Here is a 16,053-nt window from a genome sequence, read left to right as displayed (position 1 = left end):
TTAGGGCATGGTGAAATCCATCAAATGTATTTCAACATGGTATTGCATTTTGTTTTCAAGACCATAAGTGGAGCAAACACAGCAGGATTTTTATTTTTCCCCCTGAAAATATATCACAAATATTAGTCTTAGAAATCTTTCAGGACTCTCTGTATATGAAACATACAACCCCGATGTTGATACATGCCGATTCTTGGGAGTTAACAGCGAGTTGTTGGTACGGCCGGTCTAGTGCTATCCTGTACATTTATGACAGCATGGCCAGATGTCTGCCATAGTCGTTATTTGACCAGGCAAATGTAGTCCAGCAGTCCACCGGACAACAAAACAACCACCACATTCACTTTACTATGAGTAGATTCGAGTGACCAAATAAACAAATTAAACAAAGAGGCTGCAACTTCTATATGTCTTCTTTGACCTGTTCATGTGTTCTAGTCACAACATTAACTAAAAGCTTATGAGTCATGAAGTCTCAAACAAATTCAAAAGTGATACTTTAAAAGATTGATATCCAAAAATCACATACAGCAATTAGTCAGTGTCCGAAAAAGTAGTTTAATTTTTAAAAGGTTGCCCACATTAGCAAAGTTAAGAAAGATACAGGCTAACAGTAGTAAAGGTTTTGGTTGATTGGAATATGATTCCAGTGTGGAAAATGATTATTAAAGTCACTGCAGCATGATTCATTCAATACAAAAAATATTTTGGAAGTCTTGAACCGATATTAACGTAAGGCCTTGATGTGTTTTATATTAAAGACAGGAATATATAGGCTAAGCCTTAAAAGGGGAACTATGCAGGTTTTTTTTAGCTTAATTTACCTTAATTGAGCTGCTTCGGAGTCATTGGAATGGTTATATGACTTTTTTTGAGTTGAATGGTGGTCGTCTCGCCTCCCCTAGCGCCTGTGAGTGGAAAAACCACCCTTGCAACTTGAAACTCAGCGTAGGGAAGTAGTGATATCAGGTCTCGCGATGTAACAAATTGCTTCACAGCACTGCACACATACGCCCATTCAGGAACCGACTAACAAGGTAGCAATGTTTTTTTACCACATCAACGTCATAGCTGAGCCGGCAAAAAAGAAGCAGAAAGCTAGGAAAGCATTGTCGGAGGAACAGAGAAAGAGGAAACGGCAGACTGACCGATCGAGGAGTCAGACAAGAGTAAACATAGCAGCTGCCAGATATCTATTCCGAAGCTGTAGGGGGACCTCTATAGAGGAACCTACGAGCAAAAAGCAAAAAAAGCGAAGAAATGGCCAAAACTGCAGAGCGCCCCTTTAACAGGCTGTTAAATATATACAGAAAAATGGCTGGATGAAAGGACAGTCCCATGACCTGCACTGATAGGGTTTGTACCATGTTGCTGTACCTTATAATAGTAGTAGAACACCCTTACCATTGCCATAAATACATGAATCGTTGAAGACACTAATCAATTTAGTTCAAAAGCTACCAGTATGTTTGTTGGCCACATACACAGTGTTTTCTAAAGACTCGCAATACAATACTGTGTGTGTATATATATATATATATATATATATATATATATATATATATATATATATATATATATATATATATATATATATATAACACGACATGTTCTGGTTCTTGAACAGCACCTGGTTTAAATTAATGTTTGACCTGCCCCACATAATACAAGAGGAAGTTGCACTTTCAGTAGCCAATCACATGGGTTGAATTTCACTGACACCATTAGGTCAAGAAACTGAGACTGGACACGTTAAGTACTAGGTAAACCAAGAACGGCTTAATCATTAGTCAAGTTAGTGTCAATAACATTTTTTTTTTTTTTTTTTTTTTTTAACATGTAGAGTTTGGCCCTGCTTTAATGTAACAGATGGGAGTTAAAAGCATTACATTTGGCAAACTAGTGGAGCAGTTCCTTCCCCCGAACCCATCAGTCCCATGGTGCATCATCCCAAGAGGAGCTGCTGGTCGATCGACCGCAACATCAAGTAGAAGAAAAGAAAGCCTTCGACGGGTAAATTCAGAAATCCTCCACCTTTCTTTCTGCTGTGGACAGAGAGATAAATGGGAAACACTTAAACCAATAACAATTAAAATAACTAACAGTTATAGGCCTTTTTCTCTGAAGATATTATGTGTGGTCACAGTATGAAAAGCACAGGTGTAGTTAAAATGAATGATGGCTGAATTTTATTTAGCTTCTTCAGTTGTCACCTTGGCTGCGAGTGTCATTAAATTCTCCCCAATTTGGGTCACATTACTCCTGAAACATTTTATATTAGTAGTATTTAACTGTAGAAATTGCTGCTATATTCTATATTTTAACATTAAAGCATGTAAACATGTTCTAGTACAAACACAAAATGCAAGTATAATCCTGAAAATGCTATATAATAGTTGCCCTTTAAATTGAGGCTCGATACATTTTTCACAGCACTTTGTTCATGGTTATGGTGATATAAATTCACCCCCACTAGCTAGCCTAATTTCTGTTGATTGCCTAATTTGTTTCAGTTTCTTTTTTAACTAAAATATGATTAGATTTAGATTCAAACTTATCCACAAAGGTGGAAATCAGTATAGAGCACAATAAAATAGACTGGCACCGAATGCAATGAGTCAATTAATCAATTATTGGAGTGACAGAAAAATATCTGCAATTGTTTTTTTTATAATCATTAATCTTTTGTTTATTTCTTTCCAAGCAAAAACGAAAAAACATTTGCTTATACCAGCTTCTCCAATATCAGCAATTTCTGCTTTTATACAATTGTAAATTGAATAGGTTGTGGGCTGTTGGTTGGAGAAAACAAGCAATCTAAAGACATCACCTTGGTTAACTGTGATGCTCATTTTCAGTTATCTCCTGACATTTTATAGACAAAACAATGAATTGTTTAATCTAGGAAATAATATGCAGAATAATCTTAAAATTGCACTTACATGTTGCACTTTGTAATTTGGCTTATTGCTGTATCTTCATGGTTAAATGGACTTGGAAGTCGCTTTGGATAAAAGCATCACCTAAATGATAGGTAGCGTGATGTAATCTATGTTGAAAATAATCATGCAGCCCAAGACTCGTATGCAGGTGAGTGAATTATTCAAAACCAATCTTGAGTTCAATAAAGTCATGTCATGTGAAATATTCAACCTTTTAGTTTTTTTTTTTTACAACTTGGGGGCTCTTGGTGCTCTATAGTGCCTGCCTGAAGTTGATATATTGGTTTAACTGTAAACCAGTTTTATACGGTCTATGGTGTAAACGAATTGTAAAGGTGTAATTCATTTCTTCCTTAGTGTAATTAATAGTACAGCTTAACGCTCCAGCTGAAGCCTCAATGAAGTAAAAAAGCAGGCCCACCTCAGAACAGAGAACAGGACTTGGGGGGTCTGAAGGGATTATCACTGGAGGGGACCCCGACCAGGAGGGGGTCCTTGGAGGCATTTTGGAGACAAGTTCCTCAGCTCAGCAGCAGCCTGGGACACCTGCAGAGCCAGACAACCCATCATATATATGATGAGAGGAAACAAACAGCCTCTTGTCACATGTACAGTATTTGTAATGCTCCAGCTGGCCTGCTGTCAAACGTACTCAACCCGCTCTCTCATTTACATACAGTACATTGACTAACTGGCATTTTCTTTTGCATACCATTTGCAAGCAACGGCGCAATACACGGATGGGTGTGTGTGTCTATGTAACATTTTAGAGATACTGTTCACCGGTTTCTTTTAGATAACTAACACCAAGAGGTTGAACTTTGATAAACGTGTCACTTCTCTCGATACTTTTGACACTTTAAAGAGGTGACGCGTTCCCAAAACAGGCCGTAAAACTGACAGGTGTTAAAACACGGAAGAAACTGTTCGCTTGTAGCTGTGGTTTAGTCAACTAGAAACCTTTTTCTGTGTGTGTGGGTGTATGTGTAACTTTAATGACCACTTTTTTTTTTTTAAACCTATGATGTAAGAGTCCACTCTGTGTCATTTCTGCAACAGTGTCTCCGCCATTCAACAGTCGGCTGGCTCTGTCTTCCGTGTTTGTGTGTCAGTGTTAAGGGGTTCGTACCTTGATCCTCCGGATACTGGCCTCTAACCGGAGCTGCTTCACGGCCCTTTTAGCGGTAATTAAGTTGTTGCTGGCATTGTTGTTGGACATGACGACGGCTGTCGGCTGAAAAAAAGTTGAGGGGTACTTAATCTAGACGGCCACCACCGAGCGGAAATTAGCCCCAACTACTCTAAACCCTAAACCCGAGTGGGAACATTGGTCACTCGGCGCCCCACCCCCTTTGTGCCAGCGAGCCATTCTATTGGGCGCTAGGCCTGTCAATCAAAATATGAAATGAATGGTTCCCCCTGAATACACTGGCCATAATAATGATCATATATAAGTTGTTCTCTCATAGTTAAGAGAACATTTGCTAATGAAAAAGGGTTCATAATTTAAGGAATAATGTTTTAATTTTTAAATCTAAAATAGTTCATAGATCACTTTCTAATGTAACAAATCTGTAACTCTTAGAATCTGCAAAGATGTTTAATGTATAATAGCTTTGTAATACATTCTCTTGTGTTGTTCTTCCACTTAACATAACTAAGACTATAGAAGTGTAAAAAAAAAAAAAAGGGCTATGTCAAATTATTCCAAGGGGTCCTGGTATATTCTCTATGTTGTAATGGGTACTTGGTTGAAAAAAGATTCAGAACCTCTGTCCTAGAGAGCATGAGCAGAGTATTGTGATCTTCAGCTGGAGGGTTAAAAAACACAATGCAGTGGTTAATCACCACTTAATTTACCTTAAAGCAGTTTAGTACTATTTCAAATAAAACATGAGAGACATAGAGAATACATTTTGTGCTGGGATTCATTGCACCCAAATGTAGTGTAGTTTGGAGGTACTTATGACTTATACCCACCAGACCAGCAAGAAAGTGGAAGCTGGGGTGGCCAATACCACACAATTTGGCAGTGGTGGTAAGTATTCAGATCTATTTCTTAAGTAGAAGTAGCAATGCCACAATGTAAAATACTTTGTTACAAGTAAAGGTTCTGCATTTTAAATCTCACTCAAGAAAAAAAAAAAAAGTATTAGCATTAAAAATGTGTAAAGTACCAAAGTACTCATTGTGTAGAATGGCTCATTTAGGAATAATATATTCTATCACTGGATTATAATTAAAGATGCATTAATGTGTACATCACTTTAATGTTGCAACTAGTAAAGGTGGAGCTAATTTCTGCTACTTTTTATACTGCAGAGTATCTTAATCTATAACAATATCATAATTTATTAGTTGATTTATATTTTGTATTATAATGAATCTGGAAAGTAACTAGTGACTATAGATGTAAAATAAATGAAGTGGAGTAAAAGTATGAAGTAGCATACCCAAGTAAAATAAAAGTACCTCAAAACTGTACTTAAGTACATTACTTCGGTAAATGTATTTAGTCACTTTCAAACATTGTATTTTGATTTGGATCTGAGACCAAGGCCAGGAGCAGAAAAACTAGAAAAATAGGACTTACACACAATAAATAACTACATTAATAAAAGCAGGAGGCCACATTTCTTGAATATAATTTATATATATATAAATATATTTTTTTATATAAAAAAATTTAATTATATATAAGACAACATTTCAACCTAATCCAGTTTATACAATACATTTTCTTGCAAAAGGTTTCTTCTTTGCTTATTGCGTTTAATATCTTCATCTGATATATCAAGTAGTAACGGACTTAGCCCAAAATGAGCACCCAAGCTTTTGCTTAGTTATTATGAGACTTCAACAAAAGTTGTTGAGACATTTCACACTAATGCACAAGTGTTAACCTCATGGTGGCGCCAGAGGAAGAGTCAGGGGATCACCAAAGTCATTATAATTCATCTTCTGGCCACCGTAGCTATGCCAAATATAATGGCAGTGCATCAAATAATTGTTGAGAATCTTCAGTCTGGTAATGTGCCATGGTTGCCATTTCTACATTTTATTTGTGAACTACTGCATATTCCATTATTAAGGTACAGAGTTTTGTTAAAAAAACAAAAACAAGGTTATTTACATACACACATTTCAGGTGCAAAGTTTACACCATAATATGAACAACTTGTCATTGCATCTAAACAATAATCAATGTATTTAAAAATAGGCTTAGTCATTTACATGAAATACAGTCACATCAGGGCTGTAGTGATAATTCACACAAAGTATTAGTACCTTCACTTTCATTATAACCTTATTTAATAACCCAACCATAACAAAGTTAGTAGAATTGAAAAATATAATTAATAATATGTATTATATAATGTAACACAATTTTTTATAATCTTATGTCTTATGAACAAAACTAAACTAAGCACAAAATAATATCACAATATGGAATATGTTTGTATTATTACTGTTACCAGCTCACTCAGGTGACTTGTCCCCTGAAGATAAATAAGAAAGAGAGAAAAAACATGGTTATTAATTCATTATAGTTCATTATGTTCAGACATCAGCCCTGAGACCAAATTGTAACTCATACTCACACATGATTGGTCCAACGCTGAGGGTACTCAGACGATCAGAGTTGGAAACAGAGCGATAGGTCCTACTTGTGCAAGGCTATGTGGTAGGAGAGGGTGGAAAAAAATACACTCAAACCCCAGTGTTTATTGATTATAGATTGAAGCTAGTGATAATGTGAAAAGTGTGACTTACTGGAACACAAGAGGAGCTCCTCCGTTCGCACAGGCTGAGGCTGCAATGAAGGTAAACGTCTCTGTATTCATTGTGGAGCAGGAAGAACAGGGCAGAGAAACGAGCCCGGAGGGATGAGCCGCTCTCAATCACTGACACCTGTTGGCGGTCAGTGGGACACCTGGGAGAGAGGATGGAGCAATGTCACCATACATAAACTTTTTTTTTTCCCATTTCTATTATATTGCACACACCATCTGCTGAGGCTCAAGAGGGATACTAACTTGTTCTGGATGAGAGGGTGTTGCATGGAATCGTCAGGGTTTGATGAGTGAGTGGCGTAGCAGTCCTCCAGAACAACTGCAAAGCTTGGATCTCTCTCCTCCACAGAGGCGCCCACATTACAGCGGCGAGCCCACAGGCAGGGTGACCCGGCCTGCTGGATAAGTCTCGGTGTAGTTGGAGTTGCGGAACAGAGACATGGAGGCTCTGGCTTTGGTACCCGAGCCTGAAATGCCATCTGCCGGCCTGTCAAGAAAAATATGTTTTTTGTTATGCCAAGTGTTTTTTCTTCTGTTTATTTTATCTTGTTATTGGTATATTCCTTCCTGTAGTCCATTCATATACAAAGTGGCAACATACACGTTTTTTTCAACGTGTGTGATGATGATTGTTGTGGCTTGGATGACTTGGTAAGACACTGTGGAATACAGAAATGTACGCTTATACCAAAATGGACGGCTAAAAGCAAAATATAGATAGACCAATTTTCACCAGTTTTGTCTTTATTTATAATTTGATTTTACAATAATTTAAAAAATACTATAATCACAGCACAACAATTATATACCTAGGGGCTTCATTATTTTACAACTGTTCACATTCAATAAAAGGCTACTTACGGCAGAAATGGTCTGATAGCCACATTCAGGCTGGTGTCTGTGTCCAGGGGATACACGCAGGAGAAGGGAAGACTCACAGGAATGATGTAGGATGTGTTGTTCATTGGGTAGATAAATAAAATATTGGAGTAGATGGCATGTGTGCTGTTGGTCTGAAAGACAGAGGATGGTTAAATGATTAGTCAGTTAAATGTTTATGGCCTGAGAGGATGTGCTATGTGGTAGAAGCAGCAGGACCAAGTTCTTAGAGAAATTGTCAGAAAACACTAAGTCTTTACCCTCAATGTGTTTCCACAGGCACCTGCTGTGGCTTCCACTTCATACCAGACTACACCATCATGAACTCTGACCCAGGAGCAGTTGTGGGATGCCAGATTGCCAGAGAATGGATTCAAACCAGAGGATGTAAGGCTAGCCAAATCCAGCCCCACTTGGAGTTTATCACGGTCACAAATAAACTGAGAAGGCTGTAGAGGAGGGTGCTGAACTGAAGAAAAATATTTAAGGTTGCCAAATAAAAGTGTGAGAGAAAGGAGATAAGGTGATATATACTATATACCAGATGAGATCAACATTAGAACCTTCAATAACCTCAATCAAATCTCAATATAAAAGGAAACCTACCTTCACAAACAACACTGGCATCTTCAACGTGACCACAGTTGTGGACCCCAAACCCTTGATGTCTGCAGTCTGTTATTGATGATTCATTTCCAGAACAACTGACATCGTCCAACCAGATGGGTCCACTGCCCTGTCCAAAAGCTGCATTTGTTAGTGCTGAGCGAGCAGTGCCACAGCCCAGCTGTCTACACACCACGTTGGCGTCCCTCAGGTCCCAGCCATCGTCACACACTGTCCCCCACTGTCTATCATGGTAGACTTCCACTCTGCCAGAGCACCGGTTGTCAGAGTTGACCAGCCTCACTGGTGAACCAGCTAACAGAAAAATATGCAACATAATAGTTTTGATATGAGACACAGAGGAAAGATGGACTTCATGAAGACAATGATATCTTTGCAAAACTACATACAAAAGCTATTTTAGGTTAAGGAGCCTGCAGGTAATAAAGATAGTATAAAGCACATATTTCTGTTACAGGTGGTTACTAAAATCCTCTCATCTGCTAAATGTTACACCATAGACAGCATGTTACACAGTGAGCCTTTAGCTGTACACATTTGTACATGTTTACCTTGGCACACCACACCAGCATCCTCATTGTGATTACAGTTGTGAGACCCAAACCCTCTGTGGCTGCACTCGCTGAGCTTTGATTCGCTGCCTCTGCATGTGACATCATCCAACCAGATGGGCCCGCTGCCCGGTCCAAAGCGTGCACCTTGTGGTGCTGACAGGGCCCTGCCACAGCCCAGCTGTCTACACACCACCTGAGCATCAACCAGCTCCCAGGCATCGTCACAAACCGTCCCCCACTGTCCACGGTGGAAGATCTCTACTCTGCCAGAGCAGGAGTTGTTTCCTCCATTGGCCAGACGGACCTGCCCCTCAACTGCTGTGCTGTTACTTGTTGTTGTGGTAATTTCCACCTGATCGGTGGTGAAGTTCTGAGGTGGTGGATGAGGTGTGGTTGGTAAAACTGTGCTGTTGAGTTCTGGTTGAACTGAAAGAAAAGTCACTGTGAACTCACATGACAACTACAGCCTTTACTGCCATAAGCATTACATTCATTATGGAAAGCCTAATTTTCTTTATAACCAGTAGGCGATTTGAGGGGATATGCCATCCCCCTTGTTAGTAAAATGACCCAAATGCCCCTTGTTTACCTGTCATCCCCCCCTCTCCATCCCCTAGTCGCAGAAAGATTTCAGGGGCAGAGGAGTTGTTTAGTTGAATGTGTTAGTTTAGTCTTCCTGACGCATTGATCGTTTATCTGACTGAGGATTGTGTAAGTTAGAATCTATGGCCCCGACCATAACTGTGCTGTGTATTGATAAATCTATGGCGCTGTCTGTGCTGCTGAAGTAGTGGACAGATTTGTAATTGTGACTTTTTTTTCTGAGTCCCACCCTAGTCTTGGATCTATAATAATCTCTAAACCAATGGTTCCCAACCTGGGGTCCGGGCACCCCCAGGGGGGGCGGCAAAGATCACAGGGGGGGCGCAAGTCTTTATCTGGTTTGAGGTTGAGGTAAAAAAAAAAATATTGTTAAACAAATTATGATAATACACTACAATGTATAATGTATACAAAAGTCTGTATGAAAACTATATATTTTGTTGTATCCTGGTTTTTTCTGCCGCCACAGCATCACTATTTTATGAATGAAACATGGGGGAGAAACGTAAACGTCCTGATAACTCCTCTGTATCAAAAAAGAAAGTAAGGCTCTATCTCGAGAGTTACCTCAACTTTGGTTTCGGCGGGGGCTCAGCTTTTCTTAGACATAAGTAGGGGGGCGCCAAGGAAAAAAGGTTGGGAACCACTGCTCTAAACTATTGGGTGAATTAACAAAACAGGTCTGTCCCCCTGTTGAATATAAACAAAACGTCTACTGGATAAACAGATCATGTTTTCGTTGTGCACAAAACTTCATTTATGTTTTTAACACAAACTTATCTTTTACTGTACATTTGACTTATCATCTACAAAACAATATCTATTGTGTGTGGCAAATATTAAAACTTATTGATGAGACCATTTTTCTAGTTAAATGTGAGCAAGAAGAAATGGAGTGTACTTTAAATTTGGGTAAACATTTACCTTCACAGATGATGCTGGCATCTTCAACGTGACCACAGTTGTGGACCCCAAACCCTTGATGTCTGCAGTCTGTTATTGATGATTCATTTCCAGAACAACTGACATCGTCCAACCAGATGGGTCCACTGCCCTGTCCAAAAGCTGCATTTGTTAGTGCTGAACGAGCAGTGCCACAGCCCAGCTGTCTACACACCACGTTGGCGTCCCTCAGGTCCCAGCCATCGTCACACACTGTCCCCCACTGTCTATCATGGTAGACTTCCACTCTGCCAGAGCACCGGTTGTCAGAGTTGACCAGCCTCACTGGTGAACCAGCTAACAGAAAAATATGCAACATAATAGTTTTGATATGAGACACAGAGGAAAGATGGACTTCATGAAGACGATGATATATTTGCAAAACTACATACAAAAGCTATTTTAGGCTAAGGAGCCTGCAGGTAATAAAGAGTAGTATAAAGCACATATTTCTGTTACAGGTGGTTACTAAAATCCTCTCATCTGCTAAATGTTACACCATAGACAGCATGTTACACAGTGAGCCTTTAGCTGTACACATTTGTACATTTTTACCTTGGCACACCACACCAGCATCCTCATTGTGATTACAGTTGTGAGACCCAAACCCTCTGTGGCTGCACTCGCTGAGCTTTGATTCGCTGCCTCTGCATGTGACATCATCCAACCAGATGGGCCCGCTGCCCGGTCCAAAGCGTGCACCTTGTGGTGCTGACAGGGCCCTGCCACAGCCCAGCTGTCTACACACCACCTGAGCATCAACCAGGTCCCAGGCATCGTCACAAACCGTCCCCCACTGTCCACGGTGGAAGATCTCTACTCTGCCAGAGCAGGAGTTGTTTCCTCCATTGGCCAGACGGACCTGCCCCTCAACTGCTGTGCTGTTACTTGTTGTTGTGGTAGTTTCCACCTCATCGGTGGTGAAGTTCTGAGGTGGAGGATGAGGTGTGGTTGGTAAAACTGTGCTGTTGAGTTCTGGTTGAACTGAAAGAAAAGTCACTGTGAACTCACATGACAACTACAGCCTTTACTGCCATAAGCATTACATTCATTGTCTCTCTTAGTTACGCTGTTATAGTTACGCTGTTATAGTTCTAGACTGCCGGGGGACTTCCTTCCTTCCTTTGACACACTGAGCTGCTCTCTCCTCTCCCTTTCTATTACTTTTACTATTACTATTTGTGTGTATCCAGTCCCAGAAATGCTTGTTACTAATCCTAGCTTCTGGGGAGTTTACTCCCCGGAGTCCTTATGTTTTTTCCCCCAGCGTATTTCCTTGGAGAACGTTGGCACCAAGATCCTGGTTCCAGCTGTCGCCGTGGTCCTGCTGCACTCCCTGCCGAGCTCAGCGGTGCCCTGCAATGTCATGCTTCTTCCGGCTGAACCCTGCTGCTTCCTGCTGAACCCTGCAGCTTCCCGCTACATCCAGTCACTGTTCCATTATTAATGTGACTATTATTGCCACTGTTCATCACACCCCCAACCGGCCCGTCAGACACCGCCTACCAAGAGCCTGGGTCTGTCCGAGGTTTCTTCCCAAGAGGGAGTTTTTCCTCGCCACTGTCGCACTGCTTGCTCTTGAGGGAATTACTGTAATTGTTGGAATTGTTGGGGCTTTGTAAATTATAGAGTGTGGTCTGGACCTACTCTATCTGTAAAGTGTCTCGAGATAACTCTTGTTATGATTTGATACTATAAATAAAATTGAATTGAATTGAATTCATTATGGAAAGCCTAATTTTCTTTATAACCAGTAGGCGATTTGAGGGGATATGCCATCCCCCTTGTTAGCAAAATGACCCAAATCCCCCTTGTTTACCTGTCATCCCCCCCTCTCCATCCCCTAGTCGCAGAAAGATTTCAGGGGCAGAGGAGTTGTTTAGTTGAATGTGTTAGTTTAGTCTTCCTGACGCATTGATCGTTTATCTGACTGAGGATTGTGTAAGTTAGAATCTATGGCCCCGACCATAACTGTGCTGTGTATTGATAAATCTATGGCGCTGTCCGTGCTGCTTAAGTAGTGGACAGATTTGTAATTGTGACTTTTTTTTCTGAGTCCCACCCTAGTCTTGGATCTATAATATTCTCTAAACTATATTGCTAGCAGCGGGTGAATTAACAAAACAGGTCTGTCCCCCTGTTGAATATAAACAAAACGTCTACTGGATAAACAGATCATGTTTTCGTTGGGCACAAAACTTCATTTATGTTTTTAACACAAACTTATCTTTTACTTTACATTTGACTTATCATCTACAAAACAATATCTATTGTGTGTGGCAAATATTAAAACTTATTGATGAGACCATTTTTCTAGTTAAATGTGAGCAAGAAGAAATGGAGTGTACTTTAAATATGGGTAAACATTTACCTTCACAGATAATGCTGGCATCTTCAACGTGACCACAGTTGTGGACCCCAAACCCTTGATGTCTGCAGTCTGTTATTGATGATTCATTTCCAGAACAACTGACATCGTCCAACCAGATGGGTCCACTGCCCTGTCCAAAAGCTGCATTTGTTAGTGCTGAACGAGCAGTGCCACAGCCCAGCTGTCTACACACCACGTTGGCGTCCCTCAGGTCCCAGCCATCGTCACACACTGTCCCCCACTGTCTATCATGGTAGACTTCCACTCTGCCAGAGCACCGGTTGTCAGAGTTGACCAGCCTCACTGGTGAACCAGCTAACAGAAAAATATGCAACATAATAGTTTTGATATGAGACACAGAGGAAAGATGGACTTCATGAAGACGATGATATATTTGCAAAACTACATACAAAAGCTATTTTAGGCTAAGGAGCCTGCAGGTAATAAAGAGTAGTATAAAGCACATATTTCTGTTACAGGTGGTTACTAAAATCCTCTCATCTGCTAAATGTTACACCATAGACAGCATGTTACACAGTGAGACTTTAGCTGTACACATTTGTACATTTTTACCTTGGCACACCACACCAGCATCCTCATTGTGATTACAGTTGTGAGACCCAAACCCTCTGTGGCTGCACTCGCTGAGCTTTGATTCGCTGCCTCTGCATGTGACATCATCCAACCAGATGGGCCCGCTGCCCGGTCCAAAGCGTGCACCTTGTGGTGCTGACAGGGCCCTGCCACAGCCCAGCTGTCTACACACCACCTGAGCATCTACCAGCTCCCAGGCATCGTCACAAACCGTCCCCCACTCTCCACGGTGGAAGATCTCTACTCTGCCAGAGCAGGAGTTGTTTCCTCCATTGGCCAGACGGACCTGCCCCTCAACAGCTGTGCTGTTACTTGTTGTTGTTGTGGTAGTTTCCACCTGATCGGTGGTGAAGTTCTGAGGTGGTGGATGAGGTGTGGTTGGTAAAACTGTAGGGCCGGATCTGCTCACCTCTTTTTGCAATAAAAAAAATAGTGAGATGATTTTGTTCATAAATTGTGCATGTAATTTAACAAGACAAGGCAGTGTTTAGACAAGTCTAAAACACTGGATGGAACAATGGATCAGATGAGAATATTGAATTTGTTGTTACAGTAAGAAATGGAACAATACCTGCACAGTATGCAAGTTGACATGTGGATGGCTTTACAAGTTTGTAGACATAGTAGTTTCCATAGCAGAGCTTGACATGGATGGTGCTTGTGGTAAAACGGCAGCAGCTGCCGGCCCAGGCATTACACACAGTGCGCATAACAATTTCACCTGACTGTGTGGGATTAGGTTCGGTTATCCACATACTAGCATGAGTTCCACATTTTTTTTCACCTACACACCTCTCTGGAATATGAGCACTGGTTTGCCCCAGAAACATGCGATACCAGCCTTTCCAGTTGATATCTCGGTCACAGTGTATGATCTGATTTGATGTGTTGTTCGTTGCACGCCAGTCATCATTCAGTACTGTATAGTGCTCACAGGGGTCAGCACAGAGCTCAGACCCATTTTTACTGATGCAGTCCATACCTAAAGGACAAACTGTGTCTCCACAGTGGAAATAGACAGATTGGAAAGAGGGGCCTGATTTGGTCCCGGAGGAAGGCAACAGGCATTCGAAGGAGCCTTGGGTGTTTTGACAAACCAGAGGTGCCATGCAGGGTGAGTCTGGGAGGGAGCACTCGTCAGTGTCCACACAGCCGCTGTTTGGTGACCAGTGATAACCTCGGCTACAGCAAGAGGAGTCACTGCAGAGTTTCGTATTGTAACAGCTAAGACCATCGCCTACAAAGCCATCTTTACAGACACAAGAGTGCACTTGGGTGGTGAAAGGGTCGCCTCTTTCTCGTGACTCCAGGCAGGTTGCTTCATCATGACATGAATCACAGCTGGAGACATATGTCACTGTGAAAAAGTACAAGGATAGTTTGATACATGCTGTTGCTTATGTTTCAGTAGTTTTTCCTTTTGGAAAGGTGAAAATAAAAATATTGCATACAAGAATATATGTGTTAAAGCATTCTATGATTACAATTACAAAGAAAACATACACAGTTTATGATATATTTATATTATATATTCCCAAGGGCATAATAAAAATCACAACTGAATGTGAGATTTCAAGTTGTCTCTTAAAACTGCACCAGTCTCGTGGTGAGTTATTGTTACAAAGACATGTTGAGAGGCAAAGGTCTAATCAATATCTAAAAATTATGTAATTATGTGATATTAGATATATAGGAAAATAAGTGTGAAATGATGTGCAAAACATCTAGAATTTTTCATTTTATGTACTGGTGCTGTCATAAAAATTGGCATCTTAATATCTAAGTAAATGTAAGAATGATATCTCTTCAATTAATCACCAGATTAGGAATATGCAACGTTGATAGTGACAAATAAAATGTTTTATCTTAAATGTTATCAAGGATAAATATTGGGGTACTATTTACTTAGAATCTTTGAATTGAAGCCAAACCATATGTGATACAAAAAGGAGAAAAATATCCACAACAAAAATCGATTTCAATTAAGGTTGTTGGTTTTCTTTTTCAAAAGGGAAAGTACAATTACACAGTAAATATGTGTCATAATAAAATGAGATACCTTGAAGACATTTGGTATACTCTTTCAAATGCCCACCCCAAGTTTTACCCTAAGATCTGGGGGTCTTTTATTGAAAAAATTAGGAGAGAGAGGTGTCAACCTGGGAACTGATTGTATTAGACTGTATTGTGCTGTACTGTATTTAAAAATAGCATGTCTACCCCAAGATGACAAGATGTAAGACTGTTTACCTGAAATGCCTTCTGTAAAAATCTGCAACATTAGGAGCAACAACAAAACCCCGGGCACCCCCATTATGGACCACATCCACGGCACAAACTTGCTGGAAAAGACAAAAAGAGATGTCTTAAAACCATATTTTCAAATGATGCTGCCATGCACTACTTTGTCAGTATTTGTACTTACATTAGAAAGATTGTGCGGGAATCCAGAAGTTGGTGAAAAAGTTAAAAGTGAAAATCTCCCAGCAAATGAGAGAATTTATAGGTCGGTTTGTGTGTTCAAAGGACCATACAAAGCAATGATTGGTGAAACACATAAAAGGGTCAGTTATTTATTAATCAAAATAAGAAAAAATTAAGATAAAATCCAACTGGCACACAAAGTCTTGCATCAACTACATTTTATGGTACCATAATCAATCTCAGGTGAGTGATAAAACATAATGGAGACCTCTCTGTCTTTTAAGTTAGTACATTCTAACATTATTGTATCCTGGCTAACCCAT

At 40.3% G+C, this 16,053-nt stretch overlaps 1 protein-coding gene and 1 pseudogene across 1 annotated transcript in view; both read right to left on the bottom strand.

Moving 5' to 3' along the window:
• LOC114562327 (deleted in malignant brain tumors 1 protein-like) overlaps positions 1-14,267 on the bottom strand; it is a 94,702-nt gene extending 80,435 nt beyond the window's left edge. The window contains 7 exon segments of the mRNA XM_028588667.1: positions 8,222-8,536; positions 8,794-9,222; positions 10,324-10,638; positions 10,897-11,203; positions 12,690-13,027; positions 13,268-13,661; positions 14,241-14,267. Coding sequence (XP_028444468.1) covers positions 8,222-8,536; positions 8,794-9,222; positions 10,324-10,638; positions 10,897-11,203; positions 12,690-13,027; positions 13,268-13,661; positions 14,241-14,267 — 2,125 coding nt within the window.
• On the bottom strand, positions 1,841-4,277 carry LOC114563828 (guanine nucleotide-binding protein G(I)/G(S)/G(O) subunit gamma-5-like; annotated as a pseudogene).
• Positions 14,268-16,053: the final 1,786 nt, after the last annotated feature.

The sequence above is a fragment of the Perca flavescens genome, chromosome 2 (genome assembly GCF_004354835.1).
Source record: "Perca flavescens isolate YP-PL-M2 chromosome 2, PFLA_1.0, whole genome shotgun sequence".
Taxonomy (NCBI): Eukaryota; Metazoa; Chordata; class Actinopteri; order Perciformes; family Percidae; genus Perca; species Perca flavescens.
Note: the sequence above shows the minus strand (reverse complement) of the source record. Positions and strands in the feature narration are given on the sequence as shown.